This window comes from Amblyraja radiata, chromosome 16 (genome assembly GCF_010909765.2).
Source record: "Amblyraja radiata isolate CabotCenter1 chromosome 16, sAmbRad1.1.pri, whole genome shotgun sequence".
In the NCBI taxonomy this organism is placed as follows: domain Eukaryota; kingdom Metazoa; phylum Chordata; class Chondrichthyes; order Rajiformes; family Rajidae; genus Amblyraja; species Amblyraja radiata.
This window is the reverse complement of record NC_045971.1, coordinates 44,599,452-44,625,205: the sequence shown is the minus strand read 5'-3', so window position 1 is coordinate 44,625,205 and position 25,754 is coordinate 44,599,452. Positions and strand designations below refer to the sequence as shown.

The window sequence follows — 25,754 nt, the reverse complement described above, 5'->3', positions numbered from 1 at the left end:
CGGAGGGGGGAGATGGCGAGTTGCGTAACCGCTCCGGAGCGTGGTCAAGCCCCCTGTCCGTTATGGGGACTTTGCTTAACCACTGTTTGACTGTTTGTTTAGTTGCTCGTAGCGTATGAGTCGTGGTCGCCCTGTCACTACAGTATTGCTTTTGTTTCCAAGGGGTAGGATGTAGAGGGCTTGTGCATGTACCTTTAATATAGTGACCTCACCACTACTAACCACTCCCCACATCACTAGTATAATTGTAACCTCCCTACCCCTGTATCTCTCTCTCTAGCTCCGGTGACAGACCACGAACAGCTAGGGAAGCAACCTGTATGAATGATAATAAAACAGTAGTAAAGACACGGTGTGTTATGGGTCTTCTTTACTTACTTACTATATCACTTTATTGTAGTCGTGTTTCACTTTTTATTCTTATTATTCTTACAAGGAATGTAGATTGGTTACATTACTTACTAACCAATGTAATGATTTATTAATATAAGCTCCGCCTATTACTACACCATTCATATTATCACAAGCCGACATGTGCTGTTAGTTGGTGATGCAGCACGGTAGAATTAATATGCTGCTGAGTGTTGTATGTGTTACTCAGTAAATACTGTTGTACCAGTCCCTGAGTACGTGTGACTTACTCAACAGGAGCTGGGCTGGAGAAGAGCAGGGGGATGAGGGAACACAGTAGGATTGAGGAAGAGGGAGTGACCAGGCTTGGGGTGCAGGCAGGGAGGGAGGGAGTGACGTGGAGAGTGAAGGAACAGGAGGAGGGAGGAGGGAGGGGAGGAACTGGTGGAAGGGAGTGAGGGCATGGAGGACTAGAGAGGAGTGAGGAATTGAGGTAACAGTGGGAGTGAGGGGCATCGAGGAGAGAGTTATGCCCCTGTCCCACAGGAAACCGGAACGGAAACCTCTGGAGACTTTGCGCCCCACCCAAGGTTTCCGTGCGGTTCCCGGAGGTTGCAGATGGTTGCCGGAGGTTGCAGGTAGTGGAAGCAGGTAACAGTAAAACATAGAAAATAGGTGCAGGAGTAGGCCATTCGGCCCTTCGAGCCTGCATCGCCATTCAATATGATCTTGGCTGATCATCCAACTCAGAATCCTGTACCTGCCTTCTCTCCATACCCCCTGATACCTTTAGCCACAAGTGCCACATCTAACTCCCTCTTAAATATAGCCAATGAACTGGCCTCAACTACATTCTGTGGCAGAGAATTCCCGAGATTCACCACTCTCTGTGTGAAAAATGTTTTTTCGCATTTAGGTCATAAAAGATTTCCCCCTTATTCTTAAACTGTGACCCCTTGTTCTGGACTTCCCCAACATCGGGAACAATCTTCCTGCATCTAGCCTGTCCGAACCCCTTAAGAATTGTGTAAGTTTCTATAAGATCCCCCCTCAATCTTCTAAATTCTAGCGAGTACAAGCCGAGTCTATCCAGTCTTTCTTCAAATGAAAGTCCTGACATCCCAGGAATCAGTCTGGTGAACCTTACTGAGGGCAAGAATGTATTTCTATAAATTCTATAAGTTTCTCTAAGATCCCCCCTCAATCTTCTAAATTCTAGTAGGGAGACCGCACGGAAACGTTGGGTGGTGCGCAAAGTCTCCAGAGGTTTCCGTTCGGGTTTCCTAAGTGGGACAGGGGGTTGACGCGACTATTGAAACGTCCAATGATCCTCGGTTGTGACGCCAAGATGCCGACGGTTCTTTGCGCCGTTCGAAGAACAGGTCGCCTCTGTTGCGTCACTCACGCTGAGAACCAATCGGCGTTCTCTTTGCCTTTGTCTCCGCGTTCCACGGGTCGCTGGGGGCCAATCACAGCGCGGCCCGGGTGTATGAACGTTCTATTGGGGCGGGGTATAAAAGGGACGTGTTCGGCGAATGCGACACATTGTCTGGAGCTGAGAGACTGGAAGGGACATCATGGTGGGTGATCCCGGGGCTGGGCGGCGGGGCGTCGTGTGAAACCGGTGATGGGGAGAGCCGGGATAACTCCAGAGAACCGGGAACGAAGGCCCATGGAAGCAGAGTGATTCCGCGGTGACCAAGCTGCTTAAACGCGTTGATCCGGTCGCACATTGTGGTGTGGCGTGGGGGAAATGTTAGCACTCGGAACCGATATCCGTGGGAATAACACAATCATCTCTTCCCCCTTTCCTCCACCGACCCATCCCATCTTTCTCTCTCTCTCCAGCGTGAGTGTATCTCCATCCACATCGGCCAGGCCGGAGTTCAGGTCGGCAATGCTTGCTGGGAGCTCTATTGCCTGGAGCACGGGATCCAGCCGGATGGACAGATGCCCAGCGACAAGACCATCGGGGGCGGCGACGACTCCTTCAACACCTTCTTCAGCGAAACGGGGGCGGGCAAGCACGTCCCCCGGGCCGTGTTCATTGATCTGGAGCCCACGGTGATCGGTAAGGTGAAACGGGAGAGTCCTGAGATGTTGAGCCTTGTCTGAAACCTTCCCCGCGGCGTTTGCTGCGGGGCGTGTGATTCTTAATGAACCCGTTTCTTAATGAACTGGTTCATTCTCCGTTTTCTGTTTGCTCCCCTGTAGATGAAGTGCGGACCGGTACATACCGGCAACTCTTCCACCCCGAGCAGCTCATCACCGGCAAGGAGGACGCGGCCAACAACTACGCCCGGGGCCACTGCTCCATCGGCAAGGAGATCGTCGACCTGGTCCTGGATCGCATCCGGAAGCTGGTAGGTTGTGGAACCGAATCCAACCGTGAATCAGCGCCCGTTATTCAACGATCTGGCGCCCCTGGTTCGCCCGCGACAATTCCGCACTTCGTGAATGACCTATCCCTCAGAATACTCTCTAGCAACTGTCCAATTCCAGATGTTACACACAAATTATTGTTGTTAGGGTGGGACCACATACGTTAGACACCTCTCCAGAGGGTCAGTTTACACCTGCAACACTCACACTCACCCCACCTTTCTCCTTCTCAATGCTCTCCGCTTTATCTGCCTACAGGCCGACCAGTGCACCGGACTGCAGGGGTTCCTCATCTTCCACAGTTTTGGGGGCGGCACCGGCTCGGGCTTCACCTCCCTCCTCATGGAGAGACTCTCCGTCGACTACGGCAAGAAATCCAAGCTGGAGTTTTCCGTCTACCCGGCGCCGCAGATCTCCACCGCCGTGGTCGAGCCCTACAACGCGGTGCTGGTCACCCACTGCACCCTGGAGCACTCCGACTGCTCCTTCATGCTGGACAACGAGGCTATTTACGACATCTGTCGGCGGAACCTGGACATCGAGCGCCCCACCTACACCAACCTCAACCGCCTTCTGGCGCAGGTAGTGTCGTCCATCACGGCCTCGCTGCGCTTCGACGGCGCCCTCAATGTGGACCTGCTCGAGCTCCAGACCAACCTGGTCCCCTACCCGCGCATTCACTTCCCGCTGGTGACCTACGCGCCCCTGATCTCGGCCGAGAAGGCTTACCACGAGCAACTGTCCGTGTCGGAGATCACCAACGCCTGTTTCGAGCCCGCCAACCAGATGCTCAAGTGCGACCCCCGCCAGGGCAAATACATGGCGTGCTGCATGATGTACCGCGGGGACGTGGTGCCCAAGGACGTCAACGCCTCCATCGCCACCATCAAGACCAAGCGCTCCATCCAGTTCGTGGACTGGTGCCCGACCGGGTTCAAGGTAGGTGTAGTTTGTAAACAAATCCACGCAACATAAGCTTGATCCAACCCGCGGTTCCACACTGTATTGTGATATCTACCACACCCAGAACAGACGAGAACCTTCCTGAACGGTGGTCCGGGTTTCTTAACATTTAGCTCGCAATGGATACTATTGAAAGTTTCTATGAGTCTCTTCTTTCTCTCCCCCGCAGGTGGGCATCAACTACCAGCCCCCGACGGTGGTCCCGGGGGGCGACCTGGCCAAGGTGCAACGAGCCGTCTGCATGCTGAGCAACACCACCGCCATCTCCATGGCCTGGACCCGCATGAACCTCAAGTTCGACAAGATGTACGCCAAGCGGGCCTTTGTCCACTGGTACGTGGGAGAGGGTCTGGAGGAAGGAGAGTTCCAGGACGCGCGGGAAGACATGGCGTCGCTGGAGAAGGACTACGAGGAAGTGGGCATCGATTCGGCGGATCTGGACAGGAAGGCGGAAGAGGAAGAGTGAATGTTGTTGTATATCTGGAAAGATTAGTTATTTTTAATACAGGTGTAGATCTAATTTATGAAATTAAATATATTTGAGACATAGTTTGCTATTGCGTCCTTCGCAAAGCCACAATTGCTTAATGTCTATAGTTTCATACCGTGGAAGCAGACCCTTCGGCCCAACTTGTCCATGCCCACCATGCCGCTTCATCTCTGATCATCCAATTTGCCCACGTTTGGCGAATATCATTCTATCCAATTCTCCGACACAAAACTGCATACATATCCTATAAATGTTACTGTACCTGCCTCTACTAGATCACCTGGAACCTCGTTCCATGTACCCACCACCGCCTGCGAGATATATGTCCCCTCAGTTTCCTATAACTCTTTCCCCTCTCATCTTGATCCTATGCCCTCTAGTTTTTGATTCATCTTTGGTGCTGAAGGTTTCTGTGCATGAACTCTATCTATGCCGCTCATGGGTTCATATACCTCCACAGGAACATTACTCAGCTGTCTTTACTCCAAATATTTTAAATCTCAATCCTACGAGTCCTGGCATCGTAAATCATCGCCTCTCACAAATCGTCACACTGATGTATCTCGGGATGGGTATGATTGTAAAGATGGGGATTGGTCATTGGGGAAAGCAATCTGTTTCTTGAAAGAGCACGGGGGTCCAAGGACCACAACGTTCCAGTCATTGAAACTCCTTGTGTTGATGGAGCGGGCTGACCGGGCGCCGACAATGGGAGATACTCCAGTGTTCATAGACCACAGAACATACCACAGTACAGCTCAGGAACGGATCCAGCGGCCCACAGGATTTGCGCCGAACATGCTGCCAAGTTAGACTTATTTCATCTGCCAGTACATGATCCATATCCCTCTATTCACGGCACTTCGACGCGCCTATTGAAAGCCTTTCCAATAGACACGTCGTAGAAACTACGCCGCACATCTTCGTTAAAATGTCCCCCTTTTATTTCATAGCTACCCCTCTGGGGTTACACATTTCCACCATGGGAAACCTGCTGTGTCTCTCTACCCTATCTCTTATTATTCCCCTGTCCCACTTAGGAAACCTGAACGGAAACCTCTGGAGACTTTGCGCCACACCCAAGGTTTCCGTGCGGTTCCCGGAGGTTGCAGGTAGTGGAAGCAGGTGGTTGCCGGAGGTTGCAGGTAGTGGAAGCAGGTAGGAAGACTGACAAAAACCTTCGGGAACCGCACGGAAACCTTGGGTGGGGCGCAAAGTCTCCAGAGGTTTCCATTCAGGTTTCCTAAGTGGGACAGGGGCATAACTCTCATAATGTTTATACCTCCATCAAGTCTCTCTTCAACCTCGGCGTTCCACAATAAACTATCAAATCACGTTAACACATCCCCCTTTATTTAATCGGGACTTGCGTGCGCCTCCTGTTTTACTTCGCGGATTCCAGCTCTGATTCCAGAATTCCCAGTCCGGACCCAACCCGGCCTATAGGTTCCGACAGTCGATCTCCCATTTCAGTCTGCCGAAACCTACCTGATCTCCCGGTTGCTCAGCACTTTAACACCCCCTCACATTCCCAATCTGACCTTTCTGTCCTGGCCCTCCTCCATTGTCAGAGTGAGGCCCAACGCAAATTGGAGGAACAGCACCTCATACTTTGCTTCGGTAGTTCACGCCCCATGCGCTATGAACATTGACTTCTCTAACTTCAAATAACCCTTGCTTTCCCTCTCTCTCGCTCCCCTCCCCCTTCAAGTTCAAGTTCAAGAGAGTTGATTGTCATGTGTCCCTGATAGGACAATGAAATTCTTGCTTTGCTTCAGCACACAGAATATAGTAGACATTTACTACAAAACAGATCAGTGTGTCCATATACCATTATATAAATATATACACACATGAATAAATAAACTGATCAAGTGCAAATAACAGATAATGGGTCCTTCCCAGTTCTCCCACATTTCTTACTGTCTCTTGCCCAAAGTAGGGGAATCGAGGACCAGAGGGCATAAGTACAAGGTGTAGGGGAAATATTCAAAAGCAATCTGAAGGCGAACCTTTTCACACAAAGGCTGGTGGGTGTACGGTACAAGCTGCCCGAGGAGCTAGTTGATGCTGGTACTGTCCCAACGTTCAAGAAACAGTTACATAGCTACATGGCTAGGACAGATCTGGAGTGATATGGACCAAGTGCACGCAGGTGGAGCTGGGGTAACTGGGACATGTTGGCCGGTGAGTGCAAGTTGGGCCGAAGGGCCTGTTTCCACACTGTATCACTCTATGACTCTAGCTTACTCCGCCATTTAATCGTGGGTGATCTTACTTCCCCTGCCTTCACGCGATAGCCTCTGCAACCCATTTGTTTCAGTCAGGTTCTCGCCTCTTCCTTCTGCACTCCAGCGAGTGCAGGCACAGTGGCGTCAAACGTTTATCATACGTGAACCCAAATCGGTGCTGTGGTCATAATCATCCTCCATACCCTTTCCAACGCCAGCACATCAGTCCTTAGATATAGGGTCCCAAATTGGTCACAATACCCCAAATGCGCTCACCAGTGCCTTTTCAACCCTCAATATTACATCCGTTTTTTAAAATATTCTTGTCCTCCCCAAATAAATGCTTGTATCGCAATTTCCTGCCTTACTATCAATTCAACTTGCAAATTACATTTTTCTGAATCCTGTATCAGCATTCCCGTTACAGCTGGTGCTTTACAGCGCCAGAGACACGGGTTCGATTCTGACTACTGGTGCTTATCTGCACGGAGTTTGTATGTTCTCCCTGTCATCGCGTCGGTTTTCCCAGCGTGCTCCGGTTTCCACACACACTCCAAAGTCTTACAGCTTCGCAGGTTAATTTGGCGTCTGTAAATTGTCCCTAGTGTGTAGGATAACTTTGCGGTAGGGGAATTGCTGGTCGCCGCACGCTCGGCCAGCCGACGGGACTCTTTTCGCGATGTATCTCTGAAAAACAAAATACACTTGAAGGAAACTGATGAGTCTGAATTTGGGTCTCGACCGCAAACGTCACCTATTCCTTTTCTCCAGAGATGCTTCCTGACCGCTGCTATTCCAGCATTTTGTGTCTATCTTCGGCGGTACACCAGCATCTGTAGTTCATTCCTACACAAAAGGAAATACAAGTAAGTTTTAGGAAGTTGAGATTGGGCAGGGACCCGATGGAATTTACAAAAAGGAACAAAGCACTTAGGTAGGGAATCGGGAAGGTCAAATGTCCTTGACCACTGGGAATATGAAAAATCCCATGGGTTTCAACTATATATAGATTATACGAGGGGAGGCGGGGAGACGGGAGGACCATTCACGCGCAAGGGAGGGAAGTTCTTGATTGGATGAGGAGGAAATGGCCATGGGACATTTCTTGTCTTCACCAAATAAATGCTTGCATTGCATTTTACTGCCTTACTATCAATTCGAATTGCAAAATATATTTTTGGGAATCCTGTATCGGCATTCCCGAGTCCCTTTGCACCTCAGATTTCACAATTCTCTCCTCATTTAGAAAATAAACTTCGATTGATTCCTAATATGAAAATGCCGGTCTCCGCATTTTGCTGCGCCATATTCCATCTGCCATGTATTTGCCGACTTTCCAAACATGCCCAAATCCCTCGGCAGAGCCGCTGCTTTCTCCACACTATCTGCCCCTCCACCGACCTTCGCAGCATCACCAGACTTCGCACCAAGCATTTAATTCCCTCATCCAAACCATTAATATACAACGCGAAGAGCAGCGGCCACAGCACCGACCCCTAGACCCTGGCAGTCAATGAGTGAAGATTTACGCGGATGCTGCCAGGGCTAGGGGGTCTGAACTTATGGGAGAGGTTGAGTAGGCTGGGTCGCTATTCCTTAGCGCACGAGGATGAGCCGTGATCGTATAGAGGTGTTAAAAATAATGAGAGGAACGGGTCGGGTAGCTGCACAGAATGTCTTGCCCAGAGTAGGGGCATCGAGGACCAATAGATTCAAGGTGAAGCGGTAATGATCTAATAGGAATTTGAGCTGTAACCTTTTCAAACAAAAAGCAGTGGTTGCATGGAGCAAGCTGCCAGAGGGGGCAGTTGCGGCTGAGACTTTCCGAACGTATAAGGAACAGTTAAACAGGTTGATGTGACACGTTTGGATTGATATGGTCCAAAGGCAGGCAGGTGGTACCAGTGTAGCTGGGACATGCTGGCCGATGTGGGAAGTTGAGCCGAAGGGCCTGTTTCTACACTCTATGTCTCTATAAAGCCATCAATGTGATATGATTGTGATTCATCCTAACAAAATTAGAGATTGCTGGGTCTCTGATGGATTGCGCGTCATCATATTTGTAGAGTACATCTTTCAATCAATCAAGATGTGCAATGGCACTTTATTAATCCGAGATTTATCAATTGGCATCTAAATGCATGCCATTGTCACAATCAAGGGCCACTCCCACCCCTAACCCCTCCCTCCCTTAAGCCCCGGTCATTCACTCTTCTCTCCACTTCTGTTGGACAGCGTGTACCAAAGCATGAAAGAACGTACCACCTGATTCAGGGACAGCTTGTTCCCAGCTGACCTCTCGTGTGCTACCTTCCCGTGGTCCTCATGGTTGAAATTAAAACTGCTATTTTTATTCTCTAGATGTGACACTACACTCTGCACGTTGCTCATTTGTTTCGTGTTGCGCTACCAGATATACTGAGGAGTGATGTGATCTGCCTGTATAGTACGCCTAACATTTTGTTTCGCAGCACACGTGATGGTAATCAATCAATAACCATTGATCTCAGACAATGCGATGATAGACCGGGGTTCCCGGATTATGAAGTGATGAACGGAGCGAAATTGATGGTTATCTCTTGTATGCGTGGGATTAACATCACATTCGCTGTGATCGGCAGCAACGTTTCCCACTGATAAAGTGGCTAAATTAATACGACCAGTTGATTGCATGGGGTTAGGAAGTCAAATAGTTGGCGCTAGGTATCATTTGGAGGCATGTGGTCAGATACTTTAATTTCCAGCTGTAATTGATAGATTGGAATCTGGGAGGTGAAGGCAGACAATGGATTGCGTCACTGAAGGTCCATTGTTCTACGTCACACACTGTGGATTATTCATCAACGAGCGCCTTGGAACCTTCTATGTTTGTTTCCTGTGGCAACCAAGGTCATTGTTCTCATTGCCCAATCGGCGCGCGTTTGGCCAACGCCACCGTTCTATCCCCGGGGGCCGTATAAATACCGGAGCGGCGCCGCATTGCGTCACAGTCTCGAGAACCACGCGAGCGGAGCAACATGGTCAGCGCGCGGGAGAATGTCCGCGGGACGCGCGTGTTCCCCCCGGGCGAGGGATCCACGGGGGAGGGAAGCGATTGTCTACAGACACCGGACACGGGAAGGGGAGAGCGCACCCGGGGAATGGGAACGTAGTGGGTAACTGGGAACTGAGAGCGGGAATGAGACGGCGACGGGGGGAGGGAGGGCGCAGGGTAATATTGGGCAGGGAAATGATGAATGCAATTTCGAGGAATTTGAGGGTTACATTCGGCGAAGGCAGCGTGGAGAGTCTGCGAATTACAATGTTGGGTGGAACTGAGAAGGTGGTCATATTGGGCGGGGGACGGTGAGCGATCAGGGCCAAACTGGCTATGAATAAGTCCAAGTGGTGATCAATAGGAATTATGGAAATCACGCGGCCCGCAGCAGTAAACGAGAAATTACCAACGCTCACCCCTCGCCCTAACATCTCACCGCCTGTTTCCCCTCGCCAACAGCGCGAGTGTCTTTCAATCCACATCGGCCAGGCTGGCGTCCAGGTTGGCAACGCTTGCTGGGAGTTGTATTGCCTGGAGCACGGGATCCAACCGGATGGACAGATGCCCAGCGACTCGACCATCGGAGGCGGCGACGATTCGTTCAACACCTTCTTCAGCGAGACGGGTGCGGGCAAGCACGTACCAAGGGCCGTGTTCATCTACTTGGAGCCCACGGTGATCGGTAAGTTGGGAGGTGCAGAGAATGTTGGCCGTTCTCTTAAGTCCTTCCCTTCCGGGGAGGGTGAAGTGTGTGGCAATGGTTTATTCTCTCTCTATACCGCCCTACAGATGAGGTGCGGACCGGCACCTACCGCCAGCTCTTCCACCCCGAGCAGCTCATCACCGGCAAGGAGGACGCGGCCAATAACTACGCCCGGGGCCACTGCTCCATCGGCAAGGAGATCGTGGACCTGGTCCTGGATCGAATCCGGAAGCTGGTAGGTTGCTCAGCGACTGCAAATTACCGACTGCCGCTCCGCGTGCTTACAGCGCCAATGTATCCGGTTGCACCGGCCCATTCGCGAGTGCTGCGGCCACGATGTTCCCAAATACTCATTGTCACCGCTCTATTTATCACTGAGATACTCACCGAACCATCTCGCTCTGCGCCGGCTGTAGAGAGCACCATGACCCTCTCGTGTCGCTCCTTCCCTTTAAACGTTGGCACAGAATTGAGCTTTTGTCCCTTCTCCACCCTCAGGCCGATCTCTGCACCGGACTGCAGGGGTTCCTCATCTTCCACAGTTTCGGGGGCGGCACCGGCTCGGGCTTCACCTCCCTCCTCATGGAGAGACTCTCCGTCGACTACGGCAAGAAATCCAAGCTGGAGTTTTCCGTCTACCCGTCGCCGCAGATCTCCACCGCAGTGGTCGAGCCCTACAACGCGGTGCTGGTCACCCACTGCACCCTGGAGCACTCCGACTGCGCCTTCATGATGGACAACGAGGCCATTTACGACGTGTGTCGGCGGAACCTGGACATCGAGCGCCCCACCTACACCAACCTCAATCGCCTGATGGCACAGTTAGTGTCGTCTATCACCGCCTCGCTGCGCTTCGACGGCGCTCTCAACGTGGACCTGACTGAGTTCCAAACCAACCTAGTTCCCTACCCGCGCATCCACTTCCCGCTCGTCACCTACGCTCCCATTATTTCTGCAGAGAAGGCTTACCACGAGGAACTGTCCGTCTCCCAATTGACCAACGCCTGCTTCGAGCCGGCCAACCAGTTGGTGAAGTGCGACCCTCGCCAGGGGAAGTACATGGCGTGCTGTATGCTGTACCGCGGGGACGTGGTGCCCAAGGACGTCAATGCCTCCATCGCCACCATCAAGACAAAGCGCTCCATCCAGTTCGTGGACTGGTGCCCGACCGGGTTCAAGGTGACTGTGACCAACGCTCGCGTTTCCATGCACACACATGCAGTCTAATTCATCTGCTGGAATAACAGCATACATGCAACGACTCAGAATACAACCATGGCACCATTTGTACTCTGCAAATAAATCATATCAGCACCCGAAGGACACACACAAACACACCCCTTCTTCAAGGGTGTGAATATTTTGCAAAGGGTGCAGGAGGGTGTCATCCGGACAGTCCTTGTCCTTGCGGCCTTGTGTTTATGGGAGAGGTTAGATAGGCTGGGGCTTATTTTATTTGGGGCGTAGAAATCTGAGGGGCAGGATAAGATCACGAGGGACATGGATAATATGTGCTCTCATCTTAACATCTCAAAACTGGATGTCCTCTACGTGAGGCGAGAGATGAGATATTTAAGAAGGACCTCCCGACCAATTAATCTATTTAGAGGGTAGTCCGCATCTGGAACGAGTTGTCAGGTAAAGCTAGAAACCCTTACGTTTGCCACATTTAAAGCATAGATAGAAATTCCCAAAACATAGGATGCACAGGAAGGGTTTAGAAGGATAAAGGGCAGTCGCATGCAAATGAGACGAGCTCAATATGCCAGCTGTGGGGCATGGACAAGGTGGTTGTAATAGCACGCTTCCCAGCTGCACAGCATCATACCTTCATGGCTCTAACACACATGTATCGGAGCTTGCAATCCGGAGAATAATTACATCCAGAGATTTATTTAACGGAATCGCTAAGCTATCAATCAATGATAATTTGTGCAATTTAAGGGCGCAGTACTAAACTGATAATGCAAGCATATTTGTGCAAGTATAATTAATTTTAAGATTTTTTTTGCCGGCCGCAGGTTGGCATCAACCACCAGCCCCCGACGGTGGTGCCGGGGGGCGACCTGGCCAAGGTGCAACGTGCCCTCTGCATGCTGAGCAACACCACCGCCATCTCCATGGCCTGGACCCGCCTCAACCTCAAGTTCGACAAGATGTACGCCAAGCGGGCCTTTGTCCACTGGTACGTGGGAGAGGGGCTGGAGGAAGGAGAGTTCCAGGACGCGCGGGAGGACATGGCGTCGCTGGAGAGGGACTACCACGAGGTGGCCGTGGATTCCGCCGACCTCGAGAGAAGGGGGGAAGAGGAAGAATAAAATGTATTAATTTAGTAGTTAGAAGTTTAATTTGATACAGATTTAATAGATTATATTGATAGATATTATACTTATGATGATAAAATTATTTTAAGGACCGATTGTTTTGTCGATTTATTTGAGGTCTGAGTATGGAAAATAACAACATTGTTAGGCAGAAAGTGGGGAGAGTAATTTGGGAGCAGCTGTTCGTATGTAAGTCCTCATCCTACCTGTAGGAGTCATTTAAAGACGAGGTGATGGGAATTCAGTTCTGGCGTGCTCCACAGAACATGAAGGATGCGGATGGCGGTTTTCCTGAAGCTTGGATGGTAAATTCAGTCAATAAGAAAAGAGGAAACGACCTCGGCGGCGCAGCGGTACAGCTGGTGCTTTACAGCGCCAGAGACACGGGTTCGATTCTGACTACTGGTGCTTATCTGCACGGAGTTTGTATGTTCTCCCCGTCATCGCGTCGGTTTTCCCAGCGTGCTCCAGCTTCCTCACACACTCCAAAGTCTTACAGGTTCGCAGATTAATTTGGCGTCTGTAAATTGTCCCTAGTGTGTCGGATAATTTTGAGGTAGGGGAATTGCTGGTCGCCGCACGCTCGGCTAGCCGACGGGACTCCTTTCGCGCTGTATCTCTGAAAAACAAAAAAAACTTGAAGGAAACTGATGAGTCTGAAGTAGGGCCTCGAATCGAAACGTCACCTATTCCTTTTCTCCAGAAATGCTTCCTGACCGCGGCTATTCCAGCATTTTGTGTCTATCTTCGGCGGTAAACCAGCATCTGTAGTTCATTCCCACACAAAATGAAATACAAGTAAGTTTTAGGATGTTGAGATGGGACAGGGTCCCGATGGAATATACAAAACGGAGCAAAGCGCTTAGGTAGAGCATCGGGAAGGTCAAATGTCTTTGGCCACTGGGAATACAAAAAATCTCATGGGGTTTCAACTATATATGGATTTTACGAGGGGAGGCGGGAAGAGGGGAGGACCATTAATAAGTGATGGAATTTAATATTGAGAAGTGTGAGGTGTTGCATTTTGGGACGTCGAACAAGGGAAAGAGCTACACAGTAAATGGCAATGCTCTGAGGAATGTTGTGGGGCAGAGGGTTCTAGGCGTGCAGGTGCACGGTTCCTTAAAGGTGGAGTTTTAGTTAGATAAGGTAGTCAAACAGGCTAATGGCACATTGACCTTTATCAGTCAGAGTGATGTATATGGAAGTTGGGAGGTCATGTTGCAGTTGCATAAGTCGTTGGTAGGACCGCATTTAGAATATTGTGCCCTATTTTTGGGCACCATGTTATATGAAAGATATGTTCAAGCTTGAAAGGGTTCAGAAACGATTTACGAGGATGTTGCCAGGACTAGAAGGTGTGAGCTATTAGAGAGGTTGAGTGGGTTGGGCCTCTATTCCTTGGGGCGCAGGAAGATGAGAGGTGATCTTACAGAGGTGTACAAACTAATGAGAGAAATAGATCGGGTAGATGCACAATCTCTTGTCCAGAGCAGGCTAAATCGAGAACCAGACCACACGGGTTCAAGGTGAACGGGAAAAGATTTAATAGGAATCCGAGGGGCAACGCTTGCTGGGAGCTGTACTGCCTGGATCACGGGATCCAGCCGAATGGACAGATGCCCAGCGACAAGACCATCGGGGGGGCGGGGGCGGGGAGCGACGACTCCTTCAACACCTTCTTCAGCGAGGCTGGGGCGGGCAAGCACGTCCCCCGGGCCGTGTTCATTGATCTGGAGCCCACGGTGATCGGTAAGGTGAAACGGGAGAGTCCTGAGATGTTGAGCCTTGTCTGAAACCTTCCCCGCGGCGTTTTCGGAGGGGCGTGTGATTCTTAATGAACCAGTTTCTTAATGAACTGGTTCATTCTCCGTTTTCTGTTTGCTCCCCTGTAGATGAAGTGCGGACCGGCACATACCGGCAGCTCTTCCACCCCGAGCAGCTCATCACCGGCAAGGAGGACGCGGCCAACAACTACGCCCGGGGCCACTGCTCCATCGGCAAGGAGATCGTCGACCTGGTCCTGGATCGCATCCGGAAGCTGGTCGGTCGGTTGTGGAACCGAATCCAACCATGAACCAGCGCCCGGTGTTCACCGATCTGGTGATCCTGGTTCGCCCGTGGCCCGCAGTTCATGAATGGTTCAGCGTTCATGATGCAGCTCAGCGATCGTCACTCGACTGGATCCCCGTTCACGTCTCCTCCCCGCGCCCACAGGGTCATATAGCGATAGAGTTGTGCAGCGTGGAAACAAGTCATCGACCCACACCGATGCATCTACTCTGGTCCCACCTGTCCGCGTTTGGTCCATATCCCTCCAAACCTATCATATACATGTACACGCCAGTTTAAATGTTTCTTAAACGTTGCCATAGTACCTGCATCAACTACAGGTATAGAGAAGGTTCACCAGACTGATTCCTGGGATGTCAGGACTTTCATATGAAGAAAGACTGGATAGACTCGGCTTGTACTCGCTAGAATTTAGAAGATTGAGGGGGGATCTTATAGAAACTTATAAAACTCAAATCCTTTTGCTATGAATCTACCTGCTTTCTCCCCATAAACCTGACACATGACTCATAGCAAAAAGATTTGAGTATAGGAACAGGGAGGTTCTACTGCAGTTGTACAGGGTCTTGGTGAGACCACACCTGTAGTATTGCGTACAGTTTTCGTCCCTAATCTGAGGAAGGACATTCTTGCCATAGAGGGAGTACAGAGAAGGTTCACCAGACAGATTCCTGGGATGTCAGGAATTTCATATGAAGAAAGATTGGATAGACTCGGCTTGTACTCGCTGGAATTTAGAAGATTGAGGTGGGATCTCATAGAAACGTACAAGATTCTTAAGAGGTTGGACTGCCTACATGCATGAAAATTGTTCCCGATGTTGTGGAAGTCCAGAACAAGGGGTCACAGTTTAAGGATAAAGGGGAAGTCTTTTAGGACCGAGATGAGAAAATAATTTTTCACATAGAATTCTCTGCCACAGAAGGTAGTTGAGGCCAGTTCATTGGCTATATTTAAGAGGGAGTTAGATGTGGCCCTTGTAACTAAAGGGATCAGGGGGTATGGAGAGAAGGCAGGTACAGGATACTGAGTTGGATGATCAGCCATGATCATATTGAATGGCGGTGCAGGCTCGAAGGGCCAAATGGTCTACTCCTGCACCTATTTTCTATGTTTCTATGTAAACCTCGATCAGATTCTTGACACACGACCAACCAGCTACATAGCCTAATCCGCCTATGTCCATCTACATGCATTCATAACCCGTCCCTCGGATACTCCCTCGCATCTTTCCGACCACAAATGTTAAACTAAAACCACTAATGTTAGGCTCCATCCACCTCTCCAGAGGGTCAGTTTACCCCCTGTAACACGCACACTCACCCCCACACCTTTCCCCCTTCTCAATGCTCTCCGCTTTATCTGCCCACAGGCCGACCAATGCACCGGACTGCAGGGGTTCCTCGTCTTCCACAGTTTTGGGGGCGACACCGGCTCGGGTTTCACCTCCCTCCTCATGGAGAGACTGTCCGTCGACTACGGCAAGAAATCCAAGCTGGAGTTTTCCGTCTACCCGGCGCCGCAGATCTCCACCGCCGTGGTCGAGCCCTACAACGCGGTGCTGGTCACCCACTGCACCCTGGAGCACTCCGACCGCTCCTTCATGCTGGACAACGAGGCTATTTACGACATCTGCCGGCCGAACCTGGATATCGAGCGCCCCACCTACACCAACCTCAACCGCCTGCTGGGGCAGGTAGTGCCGTCCATCACCGCCTCTCTGCGCTTCGACGGCGCCCTCAACGTGAACCTGCTCGAGCTCCAGACCAACCTGGTCCCCTACCCGCGCATTCACTTCCCGCTGGTGACCTACGCGCCCCTGATCTCGGCCGAGAAGGCTTACCACGAGCAACTGTCCGTGTCGGAGATCACCAACGCCTGTTTCGAGCCGGCCAACCAGATGCTCAAGTGCGACCCCCGCCAGGGCAAATACATGGCGTGCTGCATGATGTACCGCGGGGACGTGGTGCCCAAGGACGTCAACGCCTCCATCGCCACCATCAAGATCAAGCGCTCCATCCAGTTCGTGGACTGGTGTCCGACCGGGTTCAATGTAGGAGGAGGTTGTGCAGGAATCCACGCGGCAGAAGCTTGACCCAAACACTGGTCTCGCACTGGGCTGTGAAATCTACCACAGCCAGACCAGCCGCTCCACGATTGCAGAAACCAGGAGACGTTATTTCCAAACCGAGGGCCTGGGTTCTAAACATCCAGGGAACCATTGAAGGTTTCTAGGAGACTCCTGTCCACTGGGTCACGCCGGCATCTTGATAACTAGCAGGGGTTTCCCTCGTTTAAAGGCGCAAATCTTCATTTTTTAGATCACGATCAGTAACATTCGGCCATTGGGTCCATGCTGACACTCCCACACAGATCTGTTTTGTAGTTAATGCCTATTATGTTCTGTGTGCTGAAGCAAAGCAATAATTTCATTGTCCTATCAGGGACACATGACAATAAACTCACTTGAACTTGAACTTGAACCAGTAATTCCATTCTCTCTTGTCACTTATGTCTTGCTAGAATTTAGAAGATTGAGGGGGGATCTTTTAGAAACTTACAACATTCTTAAGGGGTTGGACAGGCTAGATGCAGGAAGATTGTTCCCGATGTTGGGGAAGTCCAGAACAAGGGGTCACAGTATAAGGATAAAGGGGAAATCTTTCAGGACTGCGATGAGAAAAACATTTTTCACACAGAGAGTGCTGAACCTGTGGAATTCTCTGCCACAGAATGTAGTTGAGGCCAGTTCATTGGCTATATTTAAGAGAGAGTTAGATGTGGCCATTGTGGCTAAAGGGATCAGGGGGTATGGAGAGAAGGCAGGTACAGGATACTGAGTTGGATGATCAGCCATGATCTTATTGAATGACGGTGCAGGCTCGAAGGGCCGAATGGCCTATTCCTGCACCTATTTTCTATGTTTCTATGTAACGCTCGTTCACTCCCATATATTTGCATTATTCCTCCATGCGACTTGCCAGCACCAGCCTCTTTGCGGTGGGGGGAGTGGGAAGGGGTAAGGCGGCGGATCGTCGGAGGTTGGGATCGATCCCGGGTCTACAGCGCTCTGGAACAGCTGCTTTCGTGGAACTCCAACCCTAGCGGGAACCATTTGCAATTTCCAGAACTCCATTGGGTGGCTCCGGCTTCTTCCAACCGAAGAACCAAACTGGTGTCCCTCTGCTAAAAGAGCACCGATTTCTCTTTCATCACTCACTTATGCACACTGCCTATTAATCCATCGCCGACATGTTGACGTGACAAAGTAATGGAGGTCGGCTTTAATTCGCTGCGCCACTGCGCCACCTACCGGCGGCAGATGCATCTCATCTTGTATTCAGATTCAGATTCAGATTTAGATTCAATCTTTATTGTCATTGTGCAGTGTGCAGTACAGAGACAACGAAATGCAGTTAGCATCTCACCCAGAAGAGCGAACATAGAATAATGAACAGTAAAATATATATATGTACAAACAGTAGCAGTAGTGCAATTTTACTATCCGGGGGGGGGGTTGAGTGGCAATCACCAAGGTGCAGAGTTATATTGTGTAACAGCCGCAGGGAAGAAACTGTTCCTGAACCTGCTGGTCCGGCAACGGAGAAACCTGTAGCGCCTCCCGGATGGGAGGAGGGTAAACAGACTGTGGCTGGGGTGAGAGCAGTCCTTGACGATGCTGCGCGCCTTTCGCAGACAACGCTTGCTTTGGACAGACTCAATGGAGGGGAGTGAGGAACCTGTTTTCACCACCCTCTGCAGTGCTTTCCGGTCGGAGACAGAGCAGTTGCCATACCATACTGCGATACAGTTGGTAAGGATGCTCTCGATGGCGCAGCGGTAGACGTTCACCAGAATCTGAGTAGACAGATGGACCTTCTTTAGTCTCCTCGGGAAGAAGAAACGCTGGTGAGCCTTCTTGACCAGTGTTGAGGTATTGTGGGTCCAAGAGAGGTTATCAGAGATGTTGACGCCCAGAAACCTGAAGCTGGAAACACGTTCTCTGTGACCCCTTTCCAGAACAAGGGGTCACAGTTTAAGGATAAGGGGGAAATTTTTTAGGACCGAGATGGGAAAAACGTTTTTCTCGCAGAGAGTGGTGAATCCCTGGAATTCTCTGCCACAGAGGTAGTTGAGGCCAGTTCATTGGCTATATTTTAGAGGGAGTTAGATGTGGCCCTTGTGGCTAAAGGGACCAGGGGGTATGGAGAGAAGGCAGGTACAGGATACTGAGTTGGATGATCAGCCATGATCATGCTGAATGGCGGTGCAGGCTCGAAGGGACGAATGGCCTACTCCTGCACCTATTTTCTATGTTTCTATGTTTCCACCTCCGTCCCGTTAATATGGATCCTTCCAATGTGTCTGCAACCGAACTAAACGCTATTTCTCTTTCTCCCGCAGGTGGGCATCAACTACCAGCCCCCGACGGTGGTGCCGGGGGGCGACCTGGCCAAGGTGCAACGAGCCGTATGTATGCTGAGCAATACCACCGCCGTCTCCATGGCCTGGACCCGCGTGAACCTCAAGTTCGACAAGATGTACGCCAAGCGGGCCTTTGTCCACTGGTACGTGGGAGAGGGTCTGGAGGAAGGGGAGTTCCAGGACGCGCGGGAGGCCATGGCGTCGCTGGAGAAGGATTACGAAGAAGTGGGCATCGATTCGGCGGATCTGGACAGGAAGGCCGAAGAGGAAGAGTGAATATCCAGAAAGACTCGTTTATTTTTATTACTAATGTTGTAAATATAATTTATGAAATGTAATAAACGTAATAAATCTATTTTAAATTCAATTCGTCTTCCCTCCTACTTAACGCTATAATTTCGCTTGAGACTTTGGACTTTTACTTCAGCGTGCGAGCAGGTCATTCGCCCCACTGAATTAGCGCTGACCAGTACACTGTTCCCGGTACACTGGCACTTTCCTACACACTAGGGACACTATATATATTATAGGAATTCAATTAACCTGCATAAATGTTTGTTTCTGGAGTGTGGGAAAGGAAATCGGAGCATCCGGAGAAAACTGGTGGTGTGTGAGGCAGCAAATCCCATAGAGATGTTGTACCATAGTGCATGGAAATTGTCAACTAGTCAATGCCGACAATTTTTCCCACCTAACCCACTCTCATTTTCCCACATGTTGGCTGAGTCCAGAAGAATATCCGGATCACGTGTAAGAATAAGGGGAGACCATTTAGGACTGAGATGAGGAGAAACATTTCCAGCCAGAGAGTTGTGAATCTGTGGAATTCTCTGCCACAGAAGGCCAATTCACTGGATATATTCAAGAGAGAGTTGGGTATGGGTCTTAAAGCTAACGGAATCAAGGGATATGTGGGGAAAGCAGGATCGGGTGCTGATTTAGGATGATCAGCCGTGATCATATTGAATGGCGGTGCTGGCTCGTAGAGCCGAATGGCCTGCTTCTGCACTCATTTCTATGTTTGTACGTGAGTTTTCTAATCACACTCCAAAGACATGCAGGTTTGCAGGTTAATTAGCTTGGTGTAAATTGATCCCAGTGATAGGCGAAAAGGCGTAAGAGTTTGCAGGAAATCGGCTTGGTTTAAATGTAAAACTCGGGAGAGGAACTTGGAACAAGTAAACGGCAAACATTTTTATGCCCCTGTCCCACTTAGGAAACCTGCACGGAAACCTCTGGAGACTTTGCGCCCCACCCAAGGTTTCCGTGCGGTTCCCGGAGGTTTTTGTCAGTCTTCCTACCTGCTTCCACTACCTGCAACCTCCGGCAACCACCTCTGGGAACTGCACGGAAACCTTGGGTGAGGCGCAAAGTCTCCAGAGGTTTCCGTTCAGGTTTCCTAAGTGGGACAGGGGCATTAGGGGATAGGTGGGAGGAAGGATGAGAGGGATGGTGGATTGGGGCCTAGGCGTAGAGAGTAGGAAGAGAGAGAGAGAGAGAGAGAGAGAGAGAGAGAGAGAGAGAGAGAGAGAGAGAGAGAGAGAGAGAGATAGAGAGAGAGAGAGAGAGAGAGAGAGAGGGAGAGAGAAATCGAGAGAGAGGAAGATAGCGCGAGAGCTAGCAGACTCGCGCGAGATATATATATCCGCGCTATGCTCTGATCTCTCTCTCTCTCTCTCTCCTCTCTCTTCTCTCCTCTCTGCTCTCTATCTCTATATCGAGATACATCCTACAGCATACATCACGCAGACGACCTGTTTCTTTCTCAGCTCCATTGCGGTTGCCTGCTTAATGTGAAGAAGGTGCTTTTACGTTCGGCAAGACAGGGTAAGGTGTTCTCGGCTGTGGATGAACTTGGAGACTTTCCTGCTTCAGCTGGAGGATTTTGCTTTCTGAAGACTGTCTTCGACTGTGACTGTCCCTGGGAATTTAATTGGAGCTGAGCTGTTGGGGTGCCGGTAGCTGGTTTGTGCCTCTGTCCGGATGGCGATGGCGGGGGCTCGGCCGAAGGAGAGGAGCTACGCAGCGGTGACATCAGCGGCGGAATTGAGGCCTTCTGAATATGAGCCTCATGTTGAATTGGACTGGGACGGTTTTGGTATCTCGGTTCAAACTGGGCCCCAGATGTCCAGGGGAGTAATTACGAAGGCTATGAATGCCCTTCTTGGGAGGGGGGCTATTGTCTCTTCCGAGCTCGAGAGGGGAAAGGTTGAGATGATATTGATGACCCGGGAGGATGTGGCTACAGCGTTGGAGAGGGGGATTTCAGTGGGGGGGGGGGGGGGGTCCATGTACAGGTGGACCCATGGGTGTCCAGGGTGAGACCGGTTGTCCTGCGGAGTTCTGGATGCGACACTCATTCCGTACTTGTCTCAGATTGGGGAGGTGTGGTCTAAGTGCTTAATAGGCCTTTCTCACGGGGCGACTTGACGCAAGAGGTAACCAGAGTTGAACATCGTGGGAACCTCGTACGATAACCGTACGGCATTCGTGGACCGCCGTGGACCACCGTGGCGCTAACGGCAGGTAATCGTGTAACTTGTTGACTCGGGAGAAAATTCAAGCAAGTTTAAATTTCTCCAAGAGTGACTTGTACACTTGTGGTTGAAGATTGCAACATTATATGCACGTAGTGGCCAGTGTGATATCCGTATTAACTCTTGCGTGTACCGTGGGAACTCCTGCGAACGGTGAACCCGGAAGCTAGACAGTGGGGACAGAAGGTGAGTAATCTGGAATGAACATGCTGTTAGGCTGGGATCATTCTCTGCGAGATGATCTTAGTGCGGGAGACAAGTGTAGGAGATGTGTACTGACTGTGTGGGCAGAACTTTGGATGTGATTGCCCACCATTCTCAAAAGCTGCTGTGTCTCCCTGTCCCTCCAACTCCAGAGGAATCCGCGCCCCCTCATCCGCAACCCGGGTTTCTCTGGAGTTGGAGCGGGGCTGGGCTAGAGTTGCTGCTGGCTGTGAGTCTCTGGGAGCTCCGTGCTTGCAGTCGGTGTCCCGTTGGTCCTAACGTCTCCGGCCACCCCCCTGGACTGGAGCTGAGACTGTGAACTGTACCGCCCTTGCCCCCTCCCTCTGCAACTGCAAACAACCCCACAGTTCCCAGTCTCAGCTCCTGTACGTGGCCGGAGACGTCACAGCCCGAGCTGCGCCCCCTCATCCGCAACCCCAAGAACAAGACGTACCTTGCACACCATAAGCTTCTGTCCCTACGGGGAGCGTGTTCCTCTGGAGTTGGAACGGGGCTGCGCTGCTGCTGGCTGTGGGTCTCTGGGATCTCAGTGCGTGCAGTGGGCCTGGGGGTCGGTGTCCCGTTGGTCCTGACGTATCCGGTGACTGGCACTGTCCTGCTAGCATCGCCAACGTGAAGACAGTGCAAAGCCCCCGCGCCGGTGCAATGGGCGGGGAGCTGAAGAGGGTAGGGAAGGGGTCACACACATGGCCGGGAAGCAGAGGGGTGTAGGAGGGGTGAAACTGAAGGGAGCGACAATTTGCTGCTGCCTGCCCACTGAGTTAAAAAGTTCCCACGCAAGACTCACGATACACTGTATATCGTGACCGTGGGAACTTTTTAACTCAGCGGGCAGGCAGCAGCAGATTGTCAATTATTTACACCCCCGCGCAATTACCTTCTCTTTTATGAATGGGGATTCACAATGTTCATTCAAGATTTAACGGGAAATTTCGGGAGACGGACAAGTCACTCGCACAAATAACAGAAATGCCGAATACCCGTGGGAACGCTTTATCTACCCCCCCCCCCCCGTTACATCGTGTGATATCGTGCTAGACCACGACCACTTCACTCTGGTTACATCTTGCGTCAAGTCGCCCCGTGAGAAAGCGATTTTAGGCTCATGCACCCCGGGGGGGACCCGGAGGAAAAAGGGATCTTCAGTTTCAAGAGGAGGGTGTTCGTGAAGGTGGGGTGGGGGAAGGCGCTGAGGGTAGCTTCGAGGTGGAGTGTAGGGGTCTCCCTAGAACCGTTCGTTGGAGTTGGGGAAAGGCACGGTGTCATGCGTGCGGTGGTTGTGGACATCTCCGTAGGGAATGTCCTAATCACGGGGTCGCCGCCAGAACTTCTAGCACAGCGGCCCAGGAATGCACTGCTTGCCCATCAGGGGTGGCTCGTCATGGCAGGGTGGTATTGCTGACCTGGCTGGGGCTGCCGGCTCTGCCACGGTGATCCGGGGCGGCGGAGATAGCCCTTCTGGGTCTGCAAGTTCCGCCTTGGGGACGCAGGGCAGCAAGGGCCCCCGCCCCCTATGTCCTGAACCTGTGGTGGTGGCTGAAGGTGAGGCACAGGGGGAGGGTGGAGAGAAATGGGAGCAGCAGAAGAAGAAGAAGAACAAGCAGTAAAAGAACACCCAAGCGAGTCAGAAGCAGGCAGGTGTGCAACTGCCGAGTGCGGAGATCACCCAAGGGGTGCCTGGCAGCTCCAGTGAGGTCCAGAGTGCAACTGCCGTGGCCCAGCAAGGAGCTGAGGTGGCTCTGACGGGGGTAGGGAAGGTAAAACGAGCGGGTGGTAGTGGATGGGGGTAGTGTGGAGGCGGAAGACCCTTTCTTTATGGAGGTCACCGTATCGCCGCATGCTAGTGGGACAAAAAGGAGCATTGGGCCTGGCGAGGAAGAGCTAGGACGTGGGTCCAAAGTTAGGGGGGTGTATTTTTCCAGACCTTCCACCACCGATGTGGTTGGAGGTCAGGAACTGGTGTCTTCCGGGTTGGAGATTGAGCCTCCACTTCAGGGATTTCCCGAGGATACTACAAGATCAGGTGATAGGGTAGACCCCTCTGGAGCTGTGTCCTCTGGGCGGGTGGATGTCCCTTCGTCTCAGGGGCCCTCCGAGGGAGTTATCTCATCGCGTGGTGAGTTTAGCTTCCCTGGGGGTGTGTCCTCTGGGTCGGAGGAGGTCCCCTCGTTTCAGAGGACTACTGAGGGTATTGGCACGCTAGAGGGTGGGGTAAGCTCCCCTGGTAGTGTGGACCCTGAGACGGGAGATGAGCAGAGTCAGCCCGAGGGGGGGGGGGGGGGGGGGGGGGGGGGGGGGGGGGGGGGGGGGGGGGGGGCTCAGAATTTCCTGCAAAATGTTCTAAAGTGGCTTTTTCACGGGGCGACTTGACGCAAGAGTGAACCAGAGTTTAACATCGTGGGAACCTCGTGCGATAACAGTACGGCATTCGTGGACCACCGTGGACCACCGTGGCGCTAACGGCAGGTAGTCGTGTAACTTGTTGACTCGGGAGAAAATTCAAGGCTGCCTTATCTCTCCCCCCCCTCCCCCCTACTCCCACACCCACACACACAAATGCTGGAGAAACTCAGTGGGTGCAGCAGCATCTATGGAACGAAGGAAATAGGCAACGTTTCGGCCCGAAACGTTGCCTACTTCCTTCGCTCCATAGATGCTGCTGCACCCGCTCAGTTTCTCCAGCATTATTGTGTACCTTCGATTTTCCAGCATCTGCAGTTCCTTCTTAAACACAAATGCACCGAGTTCCTCCAGCATTTCGTGTTTTGCTCAGTATTCCAGCATCCGCTGTCTCCCGCGTCTCCAATAAAACAAAACTACTGTCAAAAGGGTGAAGAATAGGGGCAGAGATAGTTACATTCCTGATTAGTGCGGCTGTCAGGAGGTTATGGGGAGAAGGCAAGAGAATGTGGTTGAGAGGGAGAGATAGATCAGCCGCGATTGAATGGCGGAGTGGACTTAATGGACCGAATGGCCTAATTTTGCTCCTATAACTAACAAAGGTAGTAATTGTTAGGGAAATGTAGTTATTAAAGACGAGGGGGAGCAGAAATGGGCAGTCTGGGATGGCTCGCGAGATACTTGCATAGAGGCACAAACGTTAAAGAAAGGGCAGATAAACAGAGAGGGGGGGGACTTCCCTCAGTGCCCATCTGTTACCATTAATTGGACAGTTCGGTCTGTGAAACGCAACACGCCAACCCCTACATCCAGCCCGGTGGTCAGTCCTTTGAAGATAGACACCAGTTGCTTGGAGTAACTCAGCCGGACAGGCAGCAAATCTGGAGAGAAGGAACGGGTGGCGTTTCGGGTCGAGAGCCTTCTTCAGACTGAGGTCAACCCCCTGCATGGATAACAGGAGTCCCAGCCAACACGACAATCGCCCGCTGCACAGTCTCGGAGCTTCCACTGTGAAAACGGTGCCTACATTTGAGCACTTATGTAACTGAACCATCCTAACACCAACCACAGAGCATTCCTGAACTACTACCTACCTCATCCGAGACCCTCGGACTATCTTAGATCGTATACTCACTGGCTTTATCGAGTTACAGTGTGGAACCCGGCCCTTCGGCTCAACTTGCCCATACCGGCCAAAATGTCCCATCGAAACTAGTCCCATCTGCCTGCGTCTGGTCCATATCCCTCCCAACCTGTCTTATCCATGTACCTGTCTAAATGTTTCTTAAATGTAGGGATGGACCCAGCCTCAACTACCTCCTCTGGCAGCTTGTTCCATACACCCACCACCCTTTGTGCGAAAATGTTACCCCTCACTCAGATTCCTATTAGATCTGCCCCCCTCACCTTGAACCTATGCCCTCTGGTCCTCGAATCCCCTCTGTGGGCAAAGGACATATATTACCCTGGACTCTGTCTATTTCCCTGCCTGTTCGTCTCATGGTTTTGTACACCTCTCAGCCTCTGTCCCCAGTGTGGAGTTAAGGGCTTGTTTATGGGCGCCCTGGGCTGAGAACTCTGGAGGATTGGTTTTAAACTTTATCGGGAATCGA

The 25,754-nt window shown here is 51.4% G+C and overlaps 3 protein-coding genes across 3 annotated transcripts; all 3 read left to right on the top strand.

The window, feature by feature from the left end:
* Window positions 1-4,162, top strand: LOC116982189 (tubulin alpha chain-like). Its single transcript, XM_033035490.1, has 5 exons — window positions 1-15; window positions 2,200-2,422; window positions 2,566-2,714; window positions 2,992-3,672; window positions 3,866-4,162. The coding sequence occupies exons 1-5, from the start codon at window positions 13-15 to the stop codon at window positions 4,160-4,162; spliced, it is 1,353 nt and encodes a 450-aa protein (XP_032891381.1). The 5' UTR covers window positions 1-12.
* A 5,734-nt stretch (window positions 4,163-9,896) lies between these two features.
* On the top strand, window positions 9,897-12,475 carry LOC116982190 (tubulin alpha chain-like). Its single transcript, XM_033035491.1, has 4 exons — window positions 9,897-10,136; window positions 10,244-10,392; window positions 10,656-11,336; window positions 12,179-12,475. The coding sequence occupies exons 1-4, from the start codon at window positions 10,016-10,018 to the stop codon at window positions 12,473-12,475; spliced, it is 1,248 nt and encodes a 415-aa protein (XP_032891382.1). The 5' UTR covers window positions 9,897-10,015.
* Window positions 12,476-14,085: 1,610 nt separating this feature from the next.
* Window positions 14,086-19,255, top strand: LOC116982191 (tubulin alpha chain-like). Its single transcript, XM_033035492.1, has 4 exons — window positions 14,086-14,233; window positions 14,377-14,525; window positions 15,927-16,607; window positions 18,959-19,255. The coding sequence occupies exons 1-4, from the start codon at window positions 14,101-14,103 to the stop codon at window positions 19,253-19,255; spliced, it is 1,260 nt and encodes a 419-aa protein (XP_032891383.1). The 5' UTR covers window positions 14,086-14,100.
* Window positions 19,256-25,754: the final 6,499 nt, after the last annotated feature.